We start from the raw sequence: 20,708 nt of genomic DNA, 5'->3' as shown, positions 1-20,708 counted from the left end.
GCAACAGTGACATGCATGTTTGTGACGCCATTTTATGTTTGTCACCGAGACGCTTGGTAGAGACTTGTCAATATAAAAAGCTATAAATCAATCGCTCAAGTGATTAAGATTGACATAGTGCTGTTCTGCCGATATCTTTTCAACTAAAATATCCTAAAAAAAAGAAGTAATTGAGACTCGAATGAGTTCAACGAAGAAAAAAAATCCTATCTGTATAGATGTGCAGTCTTTCTGATTTTATCTCCGATCCGTATGTTGATTTTAATTGTGTACAACCAAAGTCCGGAATGTTTGCTCCACATATGATCGAATTCCATTTCCGTAAGTTGAAATTTGAGACTTTGATTAGGAACAATCTACAAAACCCTTTCTTACAAGGGACGATTTACCTTTTCTGTTAGAATAGACAGTGACATCATTGTGGTCTAAGGCGTTTGCTCAAAATATATTCAATAACGGAAAACATATATTGAATTGTTGGCGCTTTCCACCTTCCAATCCAGATTTTGACATTTCTCTCGATTTTTATTATTATTAGGCCGTTAACATCACTGACGAATCCTATATTTAGATGGACGAAACAGTTGTATGGTCCAGTTTAAATTTATTTTTGGCTCTGCAGTTTCAAACTCCGAATGTCTTTTTAACAATCTTTTGACATTTTACAACGGCGTCCATCAAGGGAGCCGCGGTGGCGGAGTGGTTAAGGTGTCCCGACACTTTATCACTAGCCCTCAACCTCTGGGTTGCGAGTTTGAAACCCACGTCAGGCAATTGCCAGGTACTGACCGTAGGCCGGTGGTTTTTCTCCGTGTACTCCGGCTTTCCTCCACCTTCAAGACCTGGCACGTCCTTAAATGACCCTGGTTGTTAATAGGACGTTAAACAAAAACAAACAAAAAGTGTCCACCAAGGAACGTAATGTTTTAATCTTCAAAAATAAGAGCCAAACACTCGATTGTCTCATCCTTCAGAAACATCAAACAATTGTTTACCGTTGTGGTATCATGTCATCATTTCCTCGGTAGAGAAGATAGATGATCTATCCATGATAACGTACTTGTGAAAAACTCAAAGTCGAAATGACGTACGTCTCCCCTATTGTAGTAATATCGCGCGCTGTGGCCATTGGCAGTAATCCCAAGCACGTGCCAGAGACTCTGTACCATACAGTGACCAGTCAAATGAAAAGACTTCTAAGAAATAGTTTGTATAGTTTAGATATTACGATGTCAAACACCTCCCTTATGTCAGAGGTGTGTTCCGTATGTATTTGTTTATTTCTGAAAGACAGACGGGAGAAGTTGTTGATGGGAAGTGTTCTGTGATGATAAAGACGTGAAAGTTAGAGAGTGAACATTCCATTGACTGTGATTGACAACAAAGATGGTTTACGCTTCTTATAAAAGTAATCTAAGAGTGTCGGTTGCGATAACACAGAGCAGCGTTATTTCGGGACGGAGGATGGTGGAAGTGAAAGCGTGCAAGGACGGAATCCATTACATCATTTATTCTCACATTATCTACAGTTGTACCGTCGAATATCAAAAAAAAATGTTCGAGACTTTTTCCACTTCTTAATAATACTATCAGAAGAAAATGCTGATAAATTTATCTCGCTATTGAATTTTGATTACAAAATTTTAAAAAAATTGAGATTTATTTATCGCAATAGAGATATTACGTAGACTTGTACTATAACATGTTTCCATCCGCGAACATGGCTCACCGTGGTGGGTCGTACTTATGTAAGACGAAAATAGCATAGCTATCAGAAACCTAGCATCACAAATAAAGATTTCGTTTGGTTTGTTTTTGTTTAACGTCATATTAACAGCCAGGGTCATTTAAGGACGTGCCAGGTTTGGAGGTGGAGAAAAGCCGGAGTACCAGGAGAAAAACCACCGGCCTACGGTCAGTACCTGGCAACTGTCCCACGTAGGTTTCGAACTCGCAACCCAGAGGTGGAGGGCTAGTGATAAAGTGTCGGGACACCTTAACCACTCGGCCATCGCGGCCCACACAAATGAAGAATAACCAGTATTAAGTAAAAAAAAAAAAAAAAAAAAAAAAAACGTTGTGAACGTGATCATGATTTTCAGAATTTTCATTATTTTTATTGCAAGAACAAAATTAATATATCGGATTACGCCTCTGGCTTTCTGTTGGACCAGATTTGTTAATTATGTCTGATGTGTCTATGATAACAACAAACGAAGTATTTAAGGCATAACATGATGATACGGAATCGAAACAATTTGTTTAATATCTCTACAATATAACTTGATCTTAATTAGATATAATTAATTAACCAGTTAATTACGTACCGCTATCTCCTAATTATTTGGAGACGAAATGACAAAAACCTCTTTTCACCCGCAAGCCATTTACATTGTACTTTCCTGGAGGTTACATGGTAGTTGACATGTTTTATGTTCCCAGACATAAAAAAAATATATTTTTGACAGACTTTTGTTGTTCCGTCCCATCTCCCGTAAGAGGGCGCCTTCATTTGGTTACAATATAAATAATATTGACCCAGGGTCAACCGATATACCTATATAGTCCCTTTTCTTAGGAGGCGGATTTCTTGACTTTAAGCGGACCTATGATGTATTTTGGTCTCTATAACCTCTGATGTCCATGTAACAGTTTTAAGATTGCTCCATTGGAATTTTCCATTCCCATAATGGGCAAACATTCTTGAAACATTTTCGTCCTTTAAAACGAACCATAAGATCACATTCTTCTAGCAAGAGAATGATAGATAGGTCAACTGATGTATTAATCTTGAAGTGCAAACATACTGAAATGCCACACCTTCGACACAAGAAAGTGACACTTCACGAAATCGCAAGTCATTTGGACAATTAACAAACGTCAGAATGTTAGGGATCGGAAAGGTTGGGGATTTGGATCGGAAAAATCCTCAGCTGAAATGATCATCTCAGGTTTTTGCTATCTCTTGATCTTTGATTTGTCCATTAAGACAGCACTATACTGGTTGCCTCATACAATCATACATTGGATACAATCTGCAGGAAGTTCTTGTCTTAATGTCCCTGAGTAAAATAGTGAAGTTGTAAGAATATTCCGCCCGTGGTGACTGTACCCAGTTCAGGAAATCTTCAGACTCCGTCACGTTGAAAAATTGTCCCCGGAAAGTTTGCCTCTTCGGAGAACTTGTTAGGCATTACCTGAATACACGCAATATAATCGTATTTCATCGGACTCTGCCGGAAAGACACGAAGACGTCCGATTGTATGTTCTCATTGACTCCTCATTTATATTTTGCAATATAACTCGCTAGGTGGCGTGACAGAGATGTCACTCGGTACACTTCGATATGGTACTAACTCTTGTCTCTTTCAATATTGTTGATGTCGTAAAACACGTCACGGTAGAGTGAATTACGACCCGTTTATGACACCATGGCTCCTCCAACTCTATCTTTTACACCTTATCACAATGAATTATGTTGGCGACGATTTATTCTAATCCTGACCATTCGAGGGAGGAAACTCGATTAGTTGTCCATTATAAGTGGAGGACTTAATATAAATGTACACGTAGTCAACGAATTAATCAAGATCATTCTTTTTCATTCAATTTTTCTTACGATATCAGTTTAATAATTACGTCATTATATGATAAGTGATAGAGTTTGTCCTTACAGAAAGATATCAATTGAACGTATTCTAACATCACACATACAATTCACAATAAAAGAACATGTATGCTTTTACATAGGTGACAAGATATTTTCGTATGTGGGCTTTGTATAGACTTGTACTAAAAATAGAATCACGAGAATAACGTCCTTGACCTCAAGGTAAACACACGCGAGGAATCTGGCGAATACGAATATGCAAGGATTAAAAGTCGTTTCAAGTATTCAAATTAGCATATAAAGTGAATGCTTAAAGCAGATGTTTGATGGAAAGAAAGTGTGTATTTCAATGAGCTGAAATGTAAACAAGCGGTAGATGAATGTTCGGCAAATTCTTGCACGTCTATCAAAGGGTCCCCTGCACCTACTTCCGGTCCGGAAGTGAATAATAGAGACAAGACGAAATTGATTTTTGTTTTAAAATATAAAGAGAATTTGAAACTTCGATATTGCTATTAAAAGTTAATGCTTGAATTTTCAAAATCCTAAGAGGACAATTGCACCTCCAAGTCCAGATTTTGGCATTTCTTTCAATCTACAAATTGTATTATACATTGTAAGTTTCCTCTCTGGCCTCCCATGTATCAACATTTAGGCCCCTACCATCATTGAAAATTCTTCGAAAACGAAACAGCTGTATGATGTCCCTAACATCACTGACAAGCCTTAGAAGGACGAACCAGCTGTATGATGTCCCTAACATCACTGACAAGTCCTAGAAGGACGAAACAGCCGTATGATGTCCCTAACATCTCTGACGAGTCATAGAAGTACGAACCAGCTGAATGGTGTCCCTAACATCACTGACGAGTCCTAGAAGGACGAAACAGCTGTATGATGTCCCTAACATCACTGACGAGACTTAGAAGGACGAAACAGCTGTATGAAGTCCCTAACATCACTGACAAGTCCTAGACGGACGAAACAGCTGTATGATGTCCCTAACATCACTGACGAGTCATAGAAGGACGAAACAGCTGTTTGATGTCCCTAACATCACTGACGAGTCCTAGATGGACAAAACAGCTGTATGATGTCCCAAACATCACTGACGAGTCCTAGATGGACAAAACAGGTGTATGATGTCCCAAACATCACTGACAAGCCCTAGAAGGACGAACCAGCTGTATGATGTCCCTAACATCACTGACGAGCCTTAGACGGACGAACCAGCTGTATGATGTCCATAACATTACTGATGACTCATAGAAGGACGAAACAGCTGTATGATGTCCCTAACATCACTGACGAGTCCTAGAAGGACGAAACAGCTGTATGATGTCTCTAACATCACTGACGAGTCCTAGAAGGACGAAACAGCTGTATGATGTCCCTAACATCACTGACGAGTCCTAGAAGGACGAAACAGCTGTATGATGTCCATAACATCACTGACGGTTTTAATGTATCTAGCTCTCAATTTTAGTGTAGAAGGTGCTAATGTTTAATATATATTCTTCCCATCGATCGACAAAGTTGATGTAGTTGCTTCTATAAGTACTTTCTGTGATTTAAAGCCGAGTTGCTGCTAAACTTTATAGGTATTCGTTTGTGATTTATAAACAGGAATTATACATCCAAATATAAAATTTCATCATCACCATTTTAATCGTCAAGTATTACAAAATATCGACGTCTAGAAAGTTCATTGTCCTTGATGACCCAATTAGGTATGAAATATATGTCGTATATGCGTAAAACAGCCAAACATGAGGCTTAACTCTCCCAAGCTGTCTCTTGCACAAATCGGGTCTATTTAAAAATTCCAGCGCCGCGCGCATGTGACATATGCTACGCTATAAATGTGTTCTGTCTTCCAGCTATTTTGACCTATCAACAATTACAATAAATTTCGTGATTCGGTTTGGAAGCCTTTCTAGTGTCTCTGTCAGTATTAAGGACAATTTTCTATTTTTGTACATTTTAAACAATTCTAAAATCAAACACGTTCAGTGTTATCGTTAAGCTACACAAAGCAGATGGCGGTTACAGCGCATGCGTAGTGTCTGCGACAGTCGCCACGGCAACCATGACCCCCACGTTACTCCCTCTTGACTAATTGGCTCCGATATCCGTGTGGTAACTGAAGGAGATTTGACATTTGTGTTGTTGAAGAGATGTTAAGTCTAAAAAATCACCATGTAACTTGTAAATAAAACAAATTATCTTCCATTAATGTCTATTACTTGTCTTGTGAAACGTTGAACGGAAAGTTTGCGTCAATTTTGGGCTTGTCCATCAAGATTAGCTCAATCTAGTGTGGACACTAACTAACTGAGGCATCGTACCGTCACACCTTAGATCACGCGAGCGCACGCGCATGACAGCACTGCGATTCGGCTATGTTATTGAAGATGGAGTTTTGTACAAAGGCAATGATGGTTTAAGAAATCATTAATCGGTATATCTTCCAATTCAAATAAAATATACATACATATTTAATATACATATACTTGTACGTAATACATTAAAGAAATAATAGTCCAACTTTAATTGAAATTGATCTTTTTGGTGTGTTATGATTCATTTAAAAATAATTAACCTGACTTACCTTGATTAATTAATTTTTAAATCAGCCCTGTAGTGGAAATCGCGGTATCGAAAGTAGATAAAATTCTCGATCGCAATATATATCAAAAACGTTGATTAAATTAATTAAATGCATTAGCGACATCCATATCATCAACAAGAAACACTTTTTTTGTTTAATTTGGTATTCTGATATGTCGTATATAAGGTTGGGGATACTATATGTTTGGTCATAAAATATTGGATTCAACTTCTATTCATTTTTAAATAATGATTAATATAATTGATACGCGGTATAGCATTGCTCTCTGGTCTTGATGACCTTCAATATATCAACATTTAGTTTATGTTAACAGTGACGTAACTACTGATGTCTCCTATCGACTTTTTTTTAGTTCTACTCATCTGTTATATTTTACCTAAAAGTAGGGAAAATTAATCTGTTACGGAATTTTCCGGAATGCCTTTTTCTTATTAGAATGTCCTTGACAGTAAACCAATGGCATAACCTGTTACAAACTGCGCCAATGGTGGTTCTACAAGAATAAAATCTAGAAGTAATGTCTTTATCGGGAATGGAGCGTTTAAAGGTCAGAGATCAAGATGATGCTGTGACGAGTTCGAACTTTCCTAAGATATCTCTGTGTTGAATAAAAATTGGTGCACAAATTACCCATATGGATTTGTACATGAACTCGAGGATTCTCGAAATTGCTCCGAATTTACGACAAACGTTTAATTTATAGAAATTATGAAGCAAGTTTTACAAATATCAACAAAATGCATTCATATACCATCTAAGTGCCAAATTAATTCGGTCTGATATAGAAACCGCCATACATGGACAAATATGCGTCGCCGGGAAGATGAAAGAAGACGCATACTTGATTATAGGTAGTGAAAAGAGCTAGGTAAAGTGAAATAACTAATTCCATAGAAAACGGACTGAAAAGGGGAAGAAAATATTGAAACATATACAGGACGAGAGAGATATGTTAGGAAGAATACAGCAAATGATAGCATGGTAAAAATATCGGAGACATATATATGATTGCGAAAAATGGAGAGAAACGTATGCGCATGCGTTACAAGAGCAAGGAGAGAGAGACTTATTTGGAGCAGGTCAGTCTGTCAATCAGTTGATGGAGCTTATTTCGCCGGAGACCAGGGTTCGGTTCTTGCAGGGCCCGAGGATTTGTTTGGTTTGTTTTTGTTTAACGTCATATTAACAGCCAAGGCCATTTAAGGACGTGCCAGGTTTTGGAGGTAGAGGAAAGCCGGAGTACCCGGAGAAAAACTACCGGCCTACGGTCAGTACCTGGCAACCTCCTCACATAGGTTTCGAACTCGCAACCCAGAGGTTGAGGGCTAGTGATAAAGTGTCGGGACACCTTCACCACTTGGCCACCGCGGCTTAAACGGCCCGAGGAAAGAACGTGGAAAGAAGTAACCAAACACTCATGACTCATTGTTATGGTCACGTAAAAATTAGCACTGAAGACTGGTTTCAATTGTCGATATAGAACTTTAGAGGACAATTAGAGGTCGGTAGTCGTACAATAACGCACTCGGACAACGCTGGTCACCTCCAAGCATTCGCTCCGAACACAAATCGCGCTAGTTTAACGACTGAGTGGAGAAAATCCTCTTGCGTCGATAAGCATTGCAAATAACCAATTAAATCAATAACAGTTCTGTATTCTCTTAAATATGTTGTTTTCACTAAAAGACATTGTATATACGGGTGTAACTACTTAACACCGGGGTCATTGGTCCGGGGGTCGGGCTAGTGGAGTGGAGGTGTGGGGACGAGATTGATTACATCATGATCATGATCTCGACCTGTACTTCGGAGTGTGGTATTTTTTTTTATTGTTTTTTTATATTTCAATGTGATCGCGCTATAAAAATGTCCAAATGTCCACCTGTAACTAACGAAAAACCTCACGAGAAACTTTATTAATATATCTATAGAAAAAAAAAATATATATAACAAAAGTGTGTCCTCGGTATAATTGTATAATTATACATTTATATGTAAATGTATCATCGAGGATATGACGAGTTAAAGTCAATTACAATATTCGACTGTTTATCCCATTCTTGGCCTCGTGCCTTGCGAGAGTATTAAATATACTGTAACCTTACGTTACGTTTACGTAAATGGTATTAACTGTACACTAAACGATCGTTCCTTCTCCCCCTTTTCAATGATTTGATTCTGCGTTGCCGATAAAAACACACAGATTACTGCCATATAACTCGATTTGCACGTGAAGACATACTCAATTTCCTTTGTAGTTGAATGAAAATCAATACACATGAAGAAAATCCCGAGCAAAAAACGTTTTGGTATTCTTTCGCGAACATATGCCTGTAAACTAATTTCTTAAATGGTATGTTCTGAATCCTATGCATTTACATCCGTAATCATTTCTACCTCACTAAAATTTTTATGCATATATTCATTTTAAAGTTTTATCCGTCCGTCATCTGACTCAGACGTTACGCTAATCCGAGACTATGTATAAGTCTTGTAAACGCTTCATTTCCTTCCATAATCCGATTCAAACATTTTCAACACTGGCGTCGCAGTGACAGCGATTTTTGCATGCGTTAGAAAAGCGCTTGTATAGCGGGGGAAAAACACACAATGAATATATAAAACAACCTTGACCTTAACGATGAAATGAAAGGAAAATAGAGTCACTCTAATGAGAACACAGGAGAATATAGAACCGCTTGTTTAGATAATGAAGTTGTATAACGACATTGCAAGTTGTGTTCAGCTTCTTTACATGTAAATCGCTATTAACTTTTAGCCTAAGGACCGCGATAGCTCAGTCGGATACAGCGCCGGCCACGTATTATCAGGTGAGGGGGCCGCGATAGCTCAGTGTGATAGGGCACCGGCCACGTAATCTCAGGTGAGGGGGTCGCGATAGCTCAGTGTGATAGGGCACCGGCCACGTAATCTCAGGTGAGGGGGTCCGCGATAGCTTAGTCGGATAGGACGCCGGCCACGTAATCTCAGGTGAGGGGGCCGCGATAGCTCAGCTGGACAGAGCGCCGGCCAAGTAATCTCAGGCGAGGGGGCCTCGATAGCTTAGTGTGATAGGACACGTAATCTCAATTTAGGGGGCTAGTCGGATAGAGCGCCGGTCACGTGCACGTAATCTAAGATGAAGATCCCGAGGTGCGTGGTTCGTTGTATCCTACCCGTGCCGGTTTGTGTTTGTCGTGGAGCCGTATGTTGTTCAGTGATGTATTCACCAACTACTACAAGGAGATTCCGTCTGAAAATGACCATGGCTGCCTACATGGCGATAAACCCAACAAACATACATGTATAAAGTCATGATATCTCACGGTAATACATGTCAATAAGATGCCAAAAAATGTCTTACCCAGCATAGCATACTATTCGGTTTATAACCACGCGAATCTTGAGATTTGTCTTTTGATGGCAAGGATTCATTGTGTTAAAAAACAAACAAGAATTTCAAAAACTCTCCATTTTTAGTGACGTTTAAACGTTTCCGATATCCATATTAGCAGTTTCCGGTTAACGTGATATTCGGATTAACGTGATATTCGGATTAACGTGATATTCGGATTAACACGATATTCGGATAAATGTGATATTCGGTTTAACGTGTTGATTGAATTAAGGCAGTATTCGAACGACTTCATGAATTTCGATATATTTTTTTCGCTAAAAAATACTAATTCCTGCGAAAACCATTTGTCAATCTACAAACTCCCGGATAAGAATATTAACCTAAATTTGTAACGTTATTTATTATCATCCGAAAACGAAATTAGCTAATGGTAAATTTCGATTCGCAGGCCGGCCTAATGAATAGTTCATAAAAAAACTATCCGTCCTCTCTTGGTTAATTATGTTTTATGAATTAAAGAAACCAATATCTTCTATTTAGAAAAAAATAATTAATCAAATATTCCTTACGAGGCGAGACAGTGATAGTTTGATCATCACCAAGGTCGAGTAATCGGGCGACGAGTATCTTTTATGTATTGGTTACATAAACGGAACTAGGTTTTAATTAAAACGGTAAAATCTGTCAATGTAACACCCAATCTGGTCGAGAAGGAATTTTATTGTATCCTTGGAAATTACAGTGTCACTGTCCACTTCTTCTTCTTGTTCTTCTTCTTCTTGTTCTTCTTCTTCTTCTTCTTCTTCTTCTTCTTCTTCGAATGAATTGATAGATAGATGAATTGTTTGTTAGATACAACAACTTGAATAAATAGATCATGAATGTCAACTGCAACATCTTGAAACTCCAATATGTATTTTGAAACTGCAACTATACATATATCGATACCAACGTTTGTATCACAAAACTGCACGTCTTGAAACCGCCATACTAAAGCTGGAAACAACAATACGCATATAAATCAAAACTGAATATCTCGAAAACAATGCGTATCTCGAAACTGCAGCATCTCGAAACCAAAACAAAACCTGTAGCATCCTGAAACTGTCACATTTCAAAAAAAATAGTATGTGTCCCGAAACTGCAATATTTCGAGACAACAACACTGCAACATCTCGAAACCTATTTAGTTATCTTGAATCCGCAACATTTCAAAAACACAACATCTCAGAACTAAATTAGCAACAGCAGCTCTGGAAAAAAGTAATTATAAGCCTTTTAAACTTATTTAAGTTTAACGTGTAATGCAGACGGAAACAAACAGCCTTGCAAAGCGATGTGTTCCACACAAATTACTTAAATGTCTTAGGGATAAGGTTAAAAAACTAGATTGCGACATTTTTATAAACGAATGACTATAACAATTGTCGCCATATTTGGTGCATTCACAAATTGCTTTCCGCTCCATTGTTAATATTTTAGGAGCGCTATGTACAGACATAATATTACCGTCCGAATAATCAAAGTATTCATCAAAGGGATTTATGTAGCAATAACATGGAAGTTGGAAACAATCTCGAGTAGCTGTAGAAGAAATTAAAGTCTTTATTCATTAGAATGGTTCCTGGTTTTTCATGTCGGCCCTTAGTAGTTAATATCGGTGTAATTCCGGGCTCTATATTGTGTCCTAAGCTCCCTATTACAATGCAATCGATTTCACTCTATCAAGATTACCTGCGTCGCGACTTCCAACGAAGTAACAACTTTTACGGGTATAGATGACTTTTTCAGAAGAGCACAGATTTCATACTGGCATCGGTGTATATAACAATTAGAGATGGCCTTATACAACGTGAGATCGTGCTCGCACGAGAGCACGTGACGCGATTTGTTTTCCGCGTCTTGCAAGAGGCTGAGACATCGAGAACTAAGAGGTGATTTTTTCTTATTTAACTTCCACTTTTCTTGTCATTCCCGTGCACAGGAAAGGAAATCACGTTGTTATCTATGTCTGGCGATGATTAGCTCTTTCCTTCGTCAAATTATAATACATTTGATTTTTCTGTAATTTTTTTTCTTCTATTGTGAACATTAAATAAAATCTGGATCTATTCACCAAAATATTATACATATAAAGCTCAGGACTGTGTAGGCTATGCAAATAAAAAAAAACAAAAGCAATACCAGCAAATGGATAAGAATGGCTTGTTTGTGTGTGGGTAATTACAATCTTTATTCTGGCAGATATCGTCGGCTCTAGCACGAAAGTTAGACTTCTGTATCTGTATCAAAAGATAGTAACGCATGCAGTTCCATTAATCCAAGCTCAGCGACACGCGAAGATTATCAAATGATAGATAGGCTTAAATATGCCTGATGTAGGGTAAATATGCCTCGAATGGAATCCTATGTACTATTGCACGCGAACCATTTAGAAGGTCTAATTCCTTCAGAATTTCTCTGGAGTTATCAGACGACTTCCGTTTTGATATTTTTCTGTTAAATATCCTGACAATTTGAATTTCACGCAATGTTGTAAAATATTAACGAGGATTTTCACTTTGGTTTGTGTATCGTCCAGAGTCAACTTTAGTCGAGTTACTTTATTTGTTGTTTACTTTCTTGTCGTCAAGTTTACTTGTTGTTTACTTTCTTGCCATCAAGTCTATTTTTTGTTTACTTTCCTGTGATTAAATTGATGTTTTGTTTACTTTTTTGTTGTTTACTTTACATGTTGTTGACTTTCTTGTCGTTAAGTTTATTTATTGTTTACTTTCTTGTCATAATTTTTTTTTCTTATCGTTAAGTTAATTTGTTGTTTTGTCCTCCAATAATCTGAAATCCTATTAAGAGGGCGATGAACCCACTATTTTTTAAAGTGTTATCACGCAGAAATATCATGCTCGTTCGGACACGGTAGCACGTGTGACGCCCCATCCGGTCACATTATACAGAAAACGGGCTACCCAGTCTATCAACTGTCAACTCGTTTACAGACGATATGGACGTTAAGCAAAGAGCATGCTATCAATGTTCAGAACGTTCGTGAGAATCGTTCAAAGGAGAGAACACATAACCATGTTCGTTGAGTTGAACCTTAAATGTTGTCGATTTAGTCGAGTTACGAGAAGAGCGAGACATGTCAATCAAAATAAGTATGGTTCTTTCATGTCGAGCCTAAAAATAACTTTTCTATAAACACTATAGTCTTCACTGTCTATCTAAGTTTTGTTTGAGGCAAGAACATGATGAAATTTAAAGCATTCTTCGGATGTAGATGAAATTCAATATTTCACGTTCGTCGCTATGGAAACTGTAAACACGTATTGTAAGAGCTAGTTACTGTCATGTAGATTTAAATGGCCTCTTAATTTCTCTCATGTCATTTCTAGTAGCTTTTTTTCTGTCGATTCAAAAGAAGCGCAGATTTCTCGTAATGATTTTGAAATTAGGTTACGATGGAACGGTATGGGGACGTTTCAGACAGATAAAACATGTGTTTCTCTCAAGATTACACGCTAACTGCAACCAAATAGGATTATAACCGATATCAATCGAACGCTCCCAGCTGCACGAGATGTTCGGCACCGTAGTTTAGACAGTCATTTACTATCCAATTTAGTTTGTATTAAAGATTCAACAGCACTGTAAATTGAGACAAATATTGGATTTATACAAGTCAGTGAGGTAAACACACGTGTTACGACAACTGGCCATTTTTTATAGTTTTGTGTTTCCCCCTTTATCGCGTTGGCCGGTTAATTGTCGTGTTGGGCGCGGGATTATTGAGCGAGAAGCCGGTTGCGGCACCGCGAGACCATTGTTTACTTGTACTGTGATGTAGAGGAGAATCGACCCTAGACTTTGTCTCAGCTCCTTTCTACCGAAGGTCCATAATTCCTAGTCATTTTAAAGTGGTTCTGGTATAATCCCTAAGTACAGTAGCCGTTTAAGCGAAGAACATAGTGGTCTTTTGAAGTCCGTTTTGGAACATACCTCGATAAGCAATAGGAACAATTTAGTTATTGACCGGAAAAATATATAAATTGATTGTAAGAAAATGAAAAACCAGCTAGGAATGTGAACTTTTAATTTTCCTTTAAATATCTAGTTCATATTTTTGTCCACTGGTCAAAATATCTCTTTCGTCATATTATGCACCATAGTGTTATGTACAATGTGCGATATGTCCTTTGACAGTCTTTAATGCTGTTTAGATTTGTTCAAGAAACAACACTTTCAATTTAAGTTCATTACTAACATGTCAAATTCTATAGGAATCTGTGATTGCCACTGTAAAGGGAAGTCTTGAGACAAAATCCATAATGCAAAGAAACTTCACAGAACCAAATATTTTTTTTATTATTTCTGTAATACCGAACTATTAATTTAACGATAAAAATGCTAATAATATCTTAAGACAAAATCCATAAAACAAAGAAACTTCACTTAAAGAATTTTCATTTCTATGATACCGAACTATTAATTTAACGATAAAAATGCTAGTTATGAAAGCTAACATTAAAATCTACCGTGATTTTGAAGCTATGATGTCATTCGGGGGAAAAGAATAAATGATTGCGTGGTCACGTGACAAAATAAGCCGTCAGACCTTTACCAGACAGAGGTAGAAATAACTAGTGTTCTAACATGTATAAATTACGAACGTAAACTTCCCCGAATCATTGATCGGTCCCTACAGGCACTCTCTCCACCATAGGGATTGTTTAATCCGACCCGAGGCAGTCCGACTGATAATGATAGTTAGGCAGGATAAGGAGCGAGTAACGAAAAAACGGTCTTGTTCAGGGTATGTGTGAAATCAATTAAAAGAACTTTTACATTTCTGACATCGACATGGCAATAGTCAGACTGTTGAAATAGATTCCAGCATTGATTTGTTACTTTGTATGGGTTTCCATTTCGTTTTAGCTTTCAAACAATGAGGAGAAAACCCTAGGCTGCTTTAAGGCAAAATAGTTTTTGTCTGTCAACGTCAATTGAAAGGGAATCACTACAATACTGATAATGTTACAAGATAAACGAACGTACAGGATATAAACAGGTTTCGTTAGCATAGAGAAAAGGAACAACAGTAGGGGAAAATAGCTCTTATCAGTAACTGTTAACTTTGCAACCGGAAGTGACGATGCAATATTTGCTATCAATACAAACAAAACAGAGAACATTTGTTTCGTGTGAGAGGATATACAAAATGTTGTCCTATTGTTTTAAAATTACATTTACATACAGAGATAGCTAAGATTTTAAATGGTTATTATTTAAACTAATCATTTCTCCATCGAACAAAATTGCTGTATCAGCTTTTTTAAGGTACTAGCCACGTTTTTGACACTAATCCACATGAAAAGTAGTATAATTCGGACACGCCGACGAAAGAAAGAGTCGAGATTTCCTCAACTTCTATTTAAAAGCGTGCTTAGTTTTTGCTGATAGAACGATGAGTTTGTCTTCATCTACAAAATGTGCCTACATCGCAACAGCCCACATCCGTCATCGCTTCAGAAAATGATGGCGTCATCAGTTCATGTCTAGTGGAGAGTTACACTTTTTGACTCTGATTTTTTCTCTGATTTACCAACAATAATACGTACGTGTACTGTATACTTCTATACCAATTACGTGACGGAAACTAAGTAATATCGCGAGCATAATACGATTGATCATGTACGACAATGCAAAAAATTGTGTGTGAATTAAACCGATTTTGCAGAATTCAATATGTCTGTGCAACGTTATACATCCTACAGAACCTTTTTGTTCACGCTATTAAATATATTTAAGAATTTTTAAAGATATGTTTCTTATGTATTTAATTCATATATGCATATAAAGTACATAACGTATATATGTATGTGTTTTAAACACGTAATTCATGCAGAAAATATAGTCCATTACATGTCACAAGAGACGACTAAATGTTGGACCCCCTGATAATACTGTTAACGTGGTTATTTCCGCGGGTGGTTAATTTCGCATTTTCGATACGTAAACTATATATACGCGTGGGGGTAATTTTCGCGATCGACCCACCTTCGTTTGTAGTTCGAGTATACTCAAATAAATATCAAAATCATACACGCGGGGAAAATTTTCGCGATCAAAACGGATCCGCGTAATTAGCGAAAAATTAGCGAAAATTAATATCAAAATCATACACGCGGGGAAAATTTTCGCGATCAAAACGGATCCGCGTAATTAGCGAAAATCCCCCCCTCCCCCTGATGTCCATCCTGTTTTACCATGTATCATTGTTATCCATTTGTTAACATTCATATTCTCTGCACGGTACTGTTTACGAAAATAAACAATTGCTATTGTTATTACAGGGTCGGAGTGTTACTCTGTTATCTCCGGATCAGGGGTCAGTTGAAACCCTAAATGTAGTCAACTGTATATTGGAAGTACAGTGTATGGGGCGTCTAAATGTGCTAAAAATGTTTTGCGACGAATAGATGCCATGATTCGAACTCGCAAATACTACATGTATGCATGTACATACTTGGTGACATTGCGGAATTCCTGCCAGGCGCGCTAAATTATCTTGTTTTAATTGCTTCCTGTGAAATTTATCAAAGATATATCGGCCTACGTTGAAATCGACTCAGAAATGAACACCCTATGACATCGAGTACTTTACAGATTCCCTGTTTTACTAATTGACATTCTACTCCCTTGTAAGCAAGCCTGCCACAATGCTAACAGTCCTAACCTAATTACTCTGCCGTCCAGAAGATTGTCGATCTGGGAGGCACGTGCGAGGCGCGATATGTTTCCATAAAACCTACTTACTGACACGTGATTTGGTTAGCAAATTGGCGGATTGTCATCGTATTTTGTTTTCCTCACATTACAATTTTCGGAACACTTTGACCGATAATTGTTATTCATCTAATTATAGCCAATCGCCCGAGGAGTTCCGAACACACATAATTTCTTAGTTAAGTAAACATATTTTATTTGAAAATAATCAAAAGGAATTTGACAAAAGTTGTACAACTTATATATAATTATAAACGTCCTTTTCCATAAAGGCTGGTAATAATCTGCTCATATTAAGTCAAAGTTATTTTAAAGTAATCTTGTTTTAGATATTCATGTAGAGGCGTACATTTGTCAATAATAAATCATCTTTAGTTTGTTTACTCATACACAGCAGGACGTTTATCACAACAAACAACGATAGCGGAGGATCGTTTACATTGTAGTATACATGTACACTATATTGCATGTACCACGCGCGTGTTGACGCTCTTCAACAATGAAAAAACGTATCGCATACTTATTATTGTCCTGTGCCAATAACTACATGTGTTCGTGCATATTTCTACCACGTCTATGACACACCGCCTTGTACAGCTAACTCTATTTGAAGTAAAGGTTTAAAAGTAAACCTTTCAATCTGATATTTGAATTATTCCTAATCAAGCAGACGTATTACGCATGACAGACCTGTATCTGATTAATTCTCAAAAAGCGACCGTATCCCTCGACCTGATTGTTTATATTTACAATAATTGTGGATTTTCACTTAATTACTGAACTGGAAACGGGCGTTCTACCCTACTGCACCTAGGTTTCCCCCCGATTTCATTCTTCTCGTGTAAGTTTTCTTAAAATCTCCGAATGCATCGATTGTCATTATTATACACTGTATTAAGACCAGATCGTGCAACCGGATGTGACGTCATCTTTAACGTGAGTATGTTTAACAATATTATAGAACGCCTTATGCTGTGACCTGCTGCTGTCACATCACCAATAAATTATTATCTTGTAAATATCAAATTCTTACCTTCTTTCATGCCCGACACACCAGTTTCCATTATAGCCACAATTGGGCTTCCATACTTTTATAAGTCGTGTGTACGCCTGCGCACACGGCTGCCGTACCATCTTCATTTCTACATCCTGGTACGGACATACATTAGGCCTAGAAAACAAAGAACATATTTTACAATGGCATTTATGTAATGTTAACCGAAAAACAATTGCGAAAATATATAAGTGGTCATTGACAAATAAACAATTTCAACAGGCTAGAAAAACTTATATAGACGAGGTACTACATATATACAGGTCAAGGTTTCTAGAAACATTCTAGTATTCTAAGTTTTTTCCTTAATTTAAAAATAAAAAAGTTTGTTTTTAAGTATTAAGAGAACATTGGCGTTTGAAGGCGAAAGCAGCAAATAACAAAGCAGTTGCACAAAGTGTACATGCGTTAGTTTGACTATGAATTCCAGGTAATAAAGTCTTAACGTTGCGGATACATAAGGCGAAGATATAAGCCCATCAAATATGAGCGATGTACAGTAAGAATCAATTACATGTACCTCATAAACCATGGACACCCTGTTTGGACGCCCCATTTGGACAGTTTCTTTATGCAACGTTAGCTGTTTTGTGGTGACATAAAGCCCCAAATATGTACGTCACCAGTATGCGTGGTCTTGCCCCATAATCCATGGACACCCTGTTTGGACACCCGTTTGGACAAAATCTTTATATGAAGTTAGCTTTGGCTGAGACAAAACCCCAATCAGACATGTACGTTACGAGTATGCGTGGCGTTGTTCTGAGTCCTGTCAGATTCTAAAGTAATACCGGGTTGTCTTGTACAGGGAGAATCAGGCACACTAGTATGGCACGTAATTATAGGTGTTCTGAATGCATTAGTTTGGATTGTACACAACACAAAAATAAACATTTAATTGTATGCAAGGAATGTGCAGCTAGAGACACAGAAACACAGAAACACAGAAACACAGCGATGTTGAAACGGAAGCAAGAAACATAAAAAAAAACTTGACTCGAGGGAAGAGGGGGATAGGGGGCGCAAGACGTAAACAAAACACAAAATCAGTTCGTAAAGACAGTATAAACTGGGGTGAAGGACTTATTTTAAAAAATTAAAGACAATACATTCTCTTCAAGACAATACATCATCTACAGGTGAAATTATAAATGTTACTTATTCTGATAAGTACTTTGATTTGGTTTAAAATACTCGTATGAAAACAAAATAAATCGGTCGAGAAAGGAGCAGAACTTGTTCGTTCCCTTTGGTATGTCAAAAGAATGTTGGAAAACACGTCTTACAATATACGTCTTTAAAAAAAGGTTGACCTGGTATTTCATCATATTGTGAGTTGTGATTTTCATGGAATATGACCCAAAATTGTTCACGAAGACTTATTTCCGGTCGTCTTTCGAGAACGTTCTCAAATGAGAACGAATACATTGGCATGATGTATGGTACAATGTGATATAAAGTGTAAAAAAAAAAAGTAAATATTCCAACGAATAAGAACTTTTTGCAAATACAGAAGTTCAAAATTTTGATCAACATCTTGTTAGATTCTTCAAAATACGAATTCCATTAATTTCCCGGAATGCATAATGTCAAAAGTAGAATGTTGATTATAAGGATTCATGTAAAAGTCTGAATCCAGTATCAACGAGGAAGGTCCGTATTCTTATCATAAACCGATGATCTAAAAGATTGCGTTGAGGGTGATCAGCCTATATCAAGTCTTTCTTAAAAAAAGGAAATTTTGTCGGCAGATAAACAAACATCATTAATACATATTTAAACTAGGCCAAATTAGATTGATTGAGATACTTTGACTTTAAATGTGACATGTTTGGCTTTCAAATTTCTTCGCGCAATTGATAAACTCGACCTCCATACTCATTGGCCCTATAATATAATATATATCATACGGGTTCCCTTAATATCCGAGAAGAGTAGCATATTACGGTTTCCGTGTAACCAGACAACGGTTCTCCTACATATGTATCTCTAGACAAAGCCGAGTTTCCATACCCTTAACCAATTCCTTCCCCCTGCGTGATAGCAACTCATTCGTTTTCATCATATGGTTTTATTCTTTTACAGAACTAGATCTATTTTATTCGGTACCCTATCAATCTCCTTAACACTAAACCTTTTTTTTCCGTTTTGATATTGGTTAAGTTCCAAACTTAATGGTTTTTCTGAGTGTAAATCTGACAGCGCCGGGAGCATACAGCCTGGTTGGCAAGATGATAAATCCTTTGTCAGCATTTAGTAGCTCGCGCCTGTTTACGCGCGCGCTGACTTCGTGTGACTTATTCCGGTAAAATTTAAACGAAATTATTCCCGAGGATTCTTGAAGTAGCTATGGCCGGGATAGCGGTAGTTGAGAACCATTTCTATGTGACCACGAACCGCCTTAACGACAGAATTTGTATGAGTAATTGAAACGGGAAAGGACTCTTAGCATGCCTTTTCTTCGATCAGAGAAATTTAGGGGTATTTTATGTCTTCAAAATTGTTTCTATGTGATATTAGGGTTTCGGGTTGTCTAGCCGCGCGGTAGTGTTCCATCGTGCTTGTAACGGGGAATGGACGAATATTGGCCATTTACTTCGTCATTGTTTATACAAGAGTTAAAGGTTAGACAAGATGTTTCGAGGGTCAAGAGGGGGCTTCCAGAGACTGAAGAAAAGTCGGAGGCTAGGCGGATACTTTGAGGGTCAAGAGGGGGTACCATTGATTAAAGAACGCAAACAAGAGGCACACGTTTATACAGGGTATTTCGAGGGTCAAGAGTGCTACCAAATATTGAAGAAAACTAACAGGAGGCGGAAAGTAAACAGACTATTTTGAGGGTGGATAGATTCTACCATATATTGAAGAAAGCAAAAAGGAGGCGCAAGTTTATACAGGATAGTTCGAGGGTCAAGACGAGCTAACATAGATTGAAGGAATTTCGAGGGTGGAGAGGGGGCTACAATAAATTAAAAAAAAGAAACATGAGTCGGAGATTAGACAGAATATTTTGAGGGTGGAGAGGGGGTACCATTTATTGAAGAAAACTAACAAGAGGCGGAAATTAGACAATATTTTGAGGGTGGAGAGGGGGTACCATTTATTGAAGAAAACTAACAAGAGAAATTAGACAATATTTTGAGGGTGGAGAGGGGGTACCGTTTATTGAAGAAAACTAACAAGAGGCGGAAATTAGACAATATTTTGAAGGTGGAGAGGGGGTACCGTTTATTGAAGAAAACTAACAAGAGGCGGAAATTAGACAGAATA

General features: G+C 37.5%; 1 protein-coding gene across 1 annotated transcript in view; it reads right to left on the bottom strand.

The window, feature by feature from the left end:
- Positions 1-20,708, bottom strand: part of LOC117344919 (multiple epidermal growth factor-like domains protein 6) — a 194,262-nt gene that overhangs the window by 138,245 nt on the left and 35,309 nt on the right. The window contains exon 2 of the mRNA XM_033907803.1: positions 17,418-17,555. Coding sequence (XP_033763694.1) covers positions 17,418-17,555 — 138 coding nt within the window. The remainder of the gene's footprint in view (positions 1-17,417; positions 17,556-20,708) is intronic.

The sequence above is a fragment of the Pecten maximus genome, chromosome 16 (assembly GCF_902652985.1).
Source record: "Pecten maximus chromosome 16, xPecMax1.1, whole genome shotgun sequence".
Lineage (NCBI taxonomy): Eukaryota > Metazoa > Mollusca > Bivalvia > Pectinida > Pectinidae > Pecten > Pecten maximus.
The sequence above is the reverse complement of the archived record's forward strand: the minus strand, read 5'-3'. Positions and strand labels throughout refer to the sequence as shown.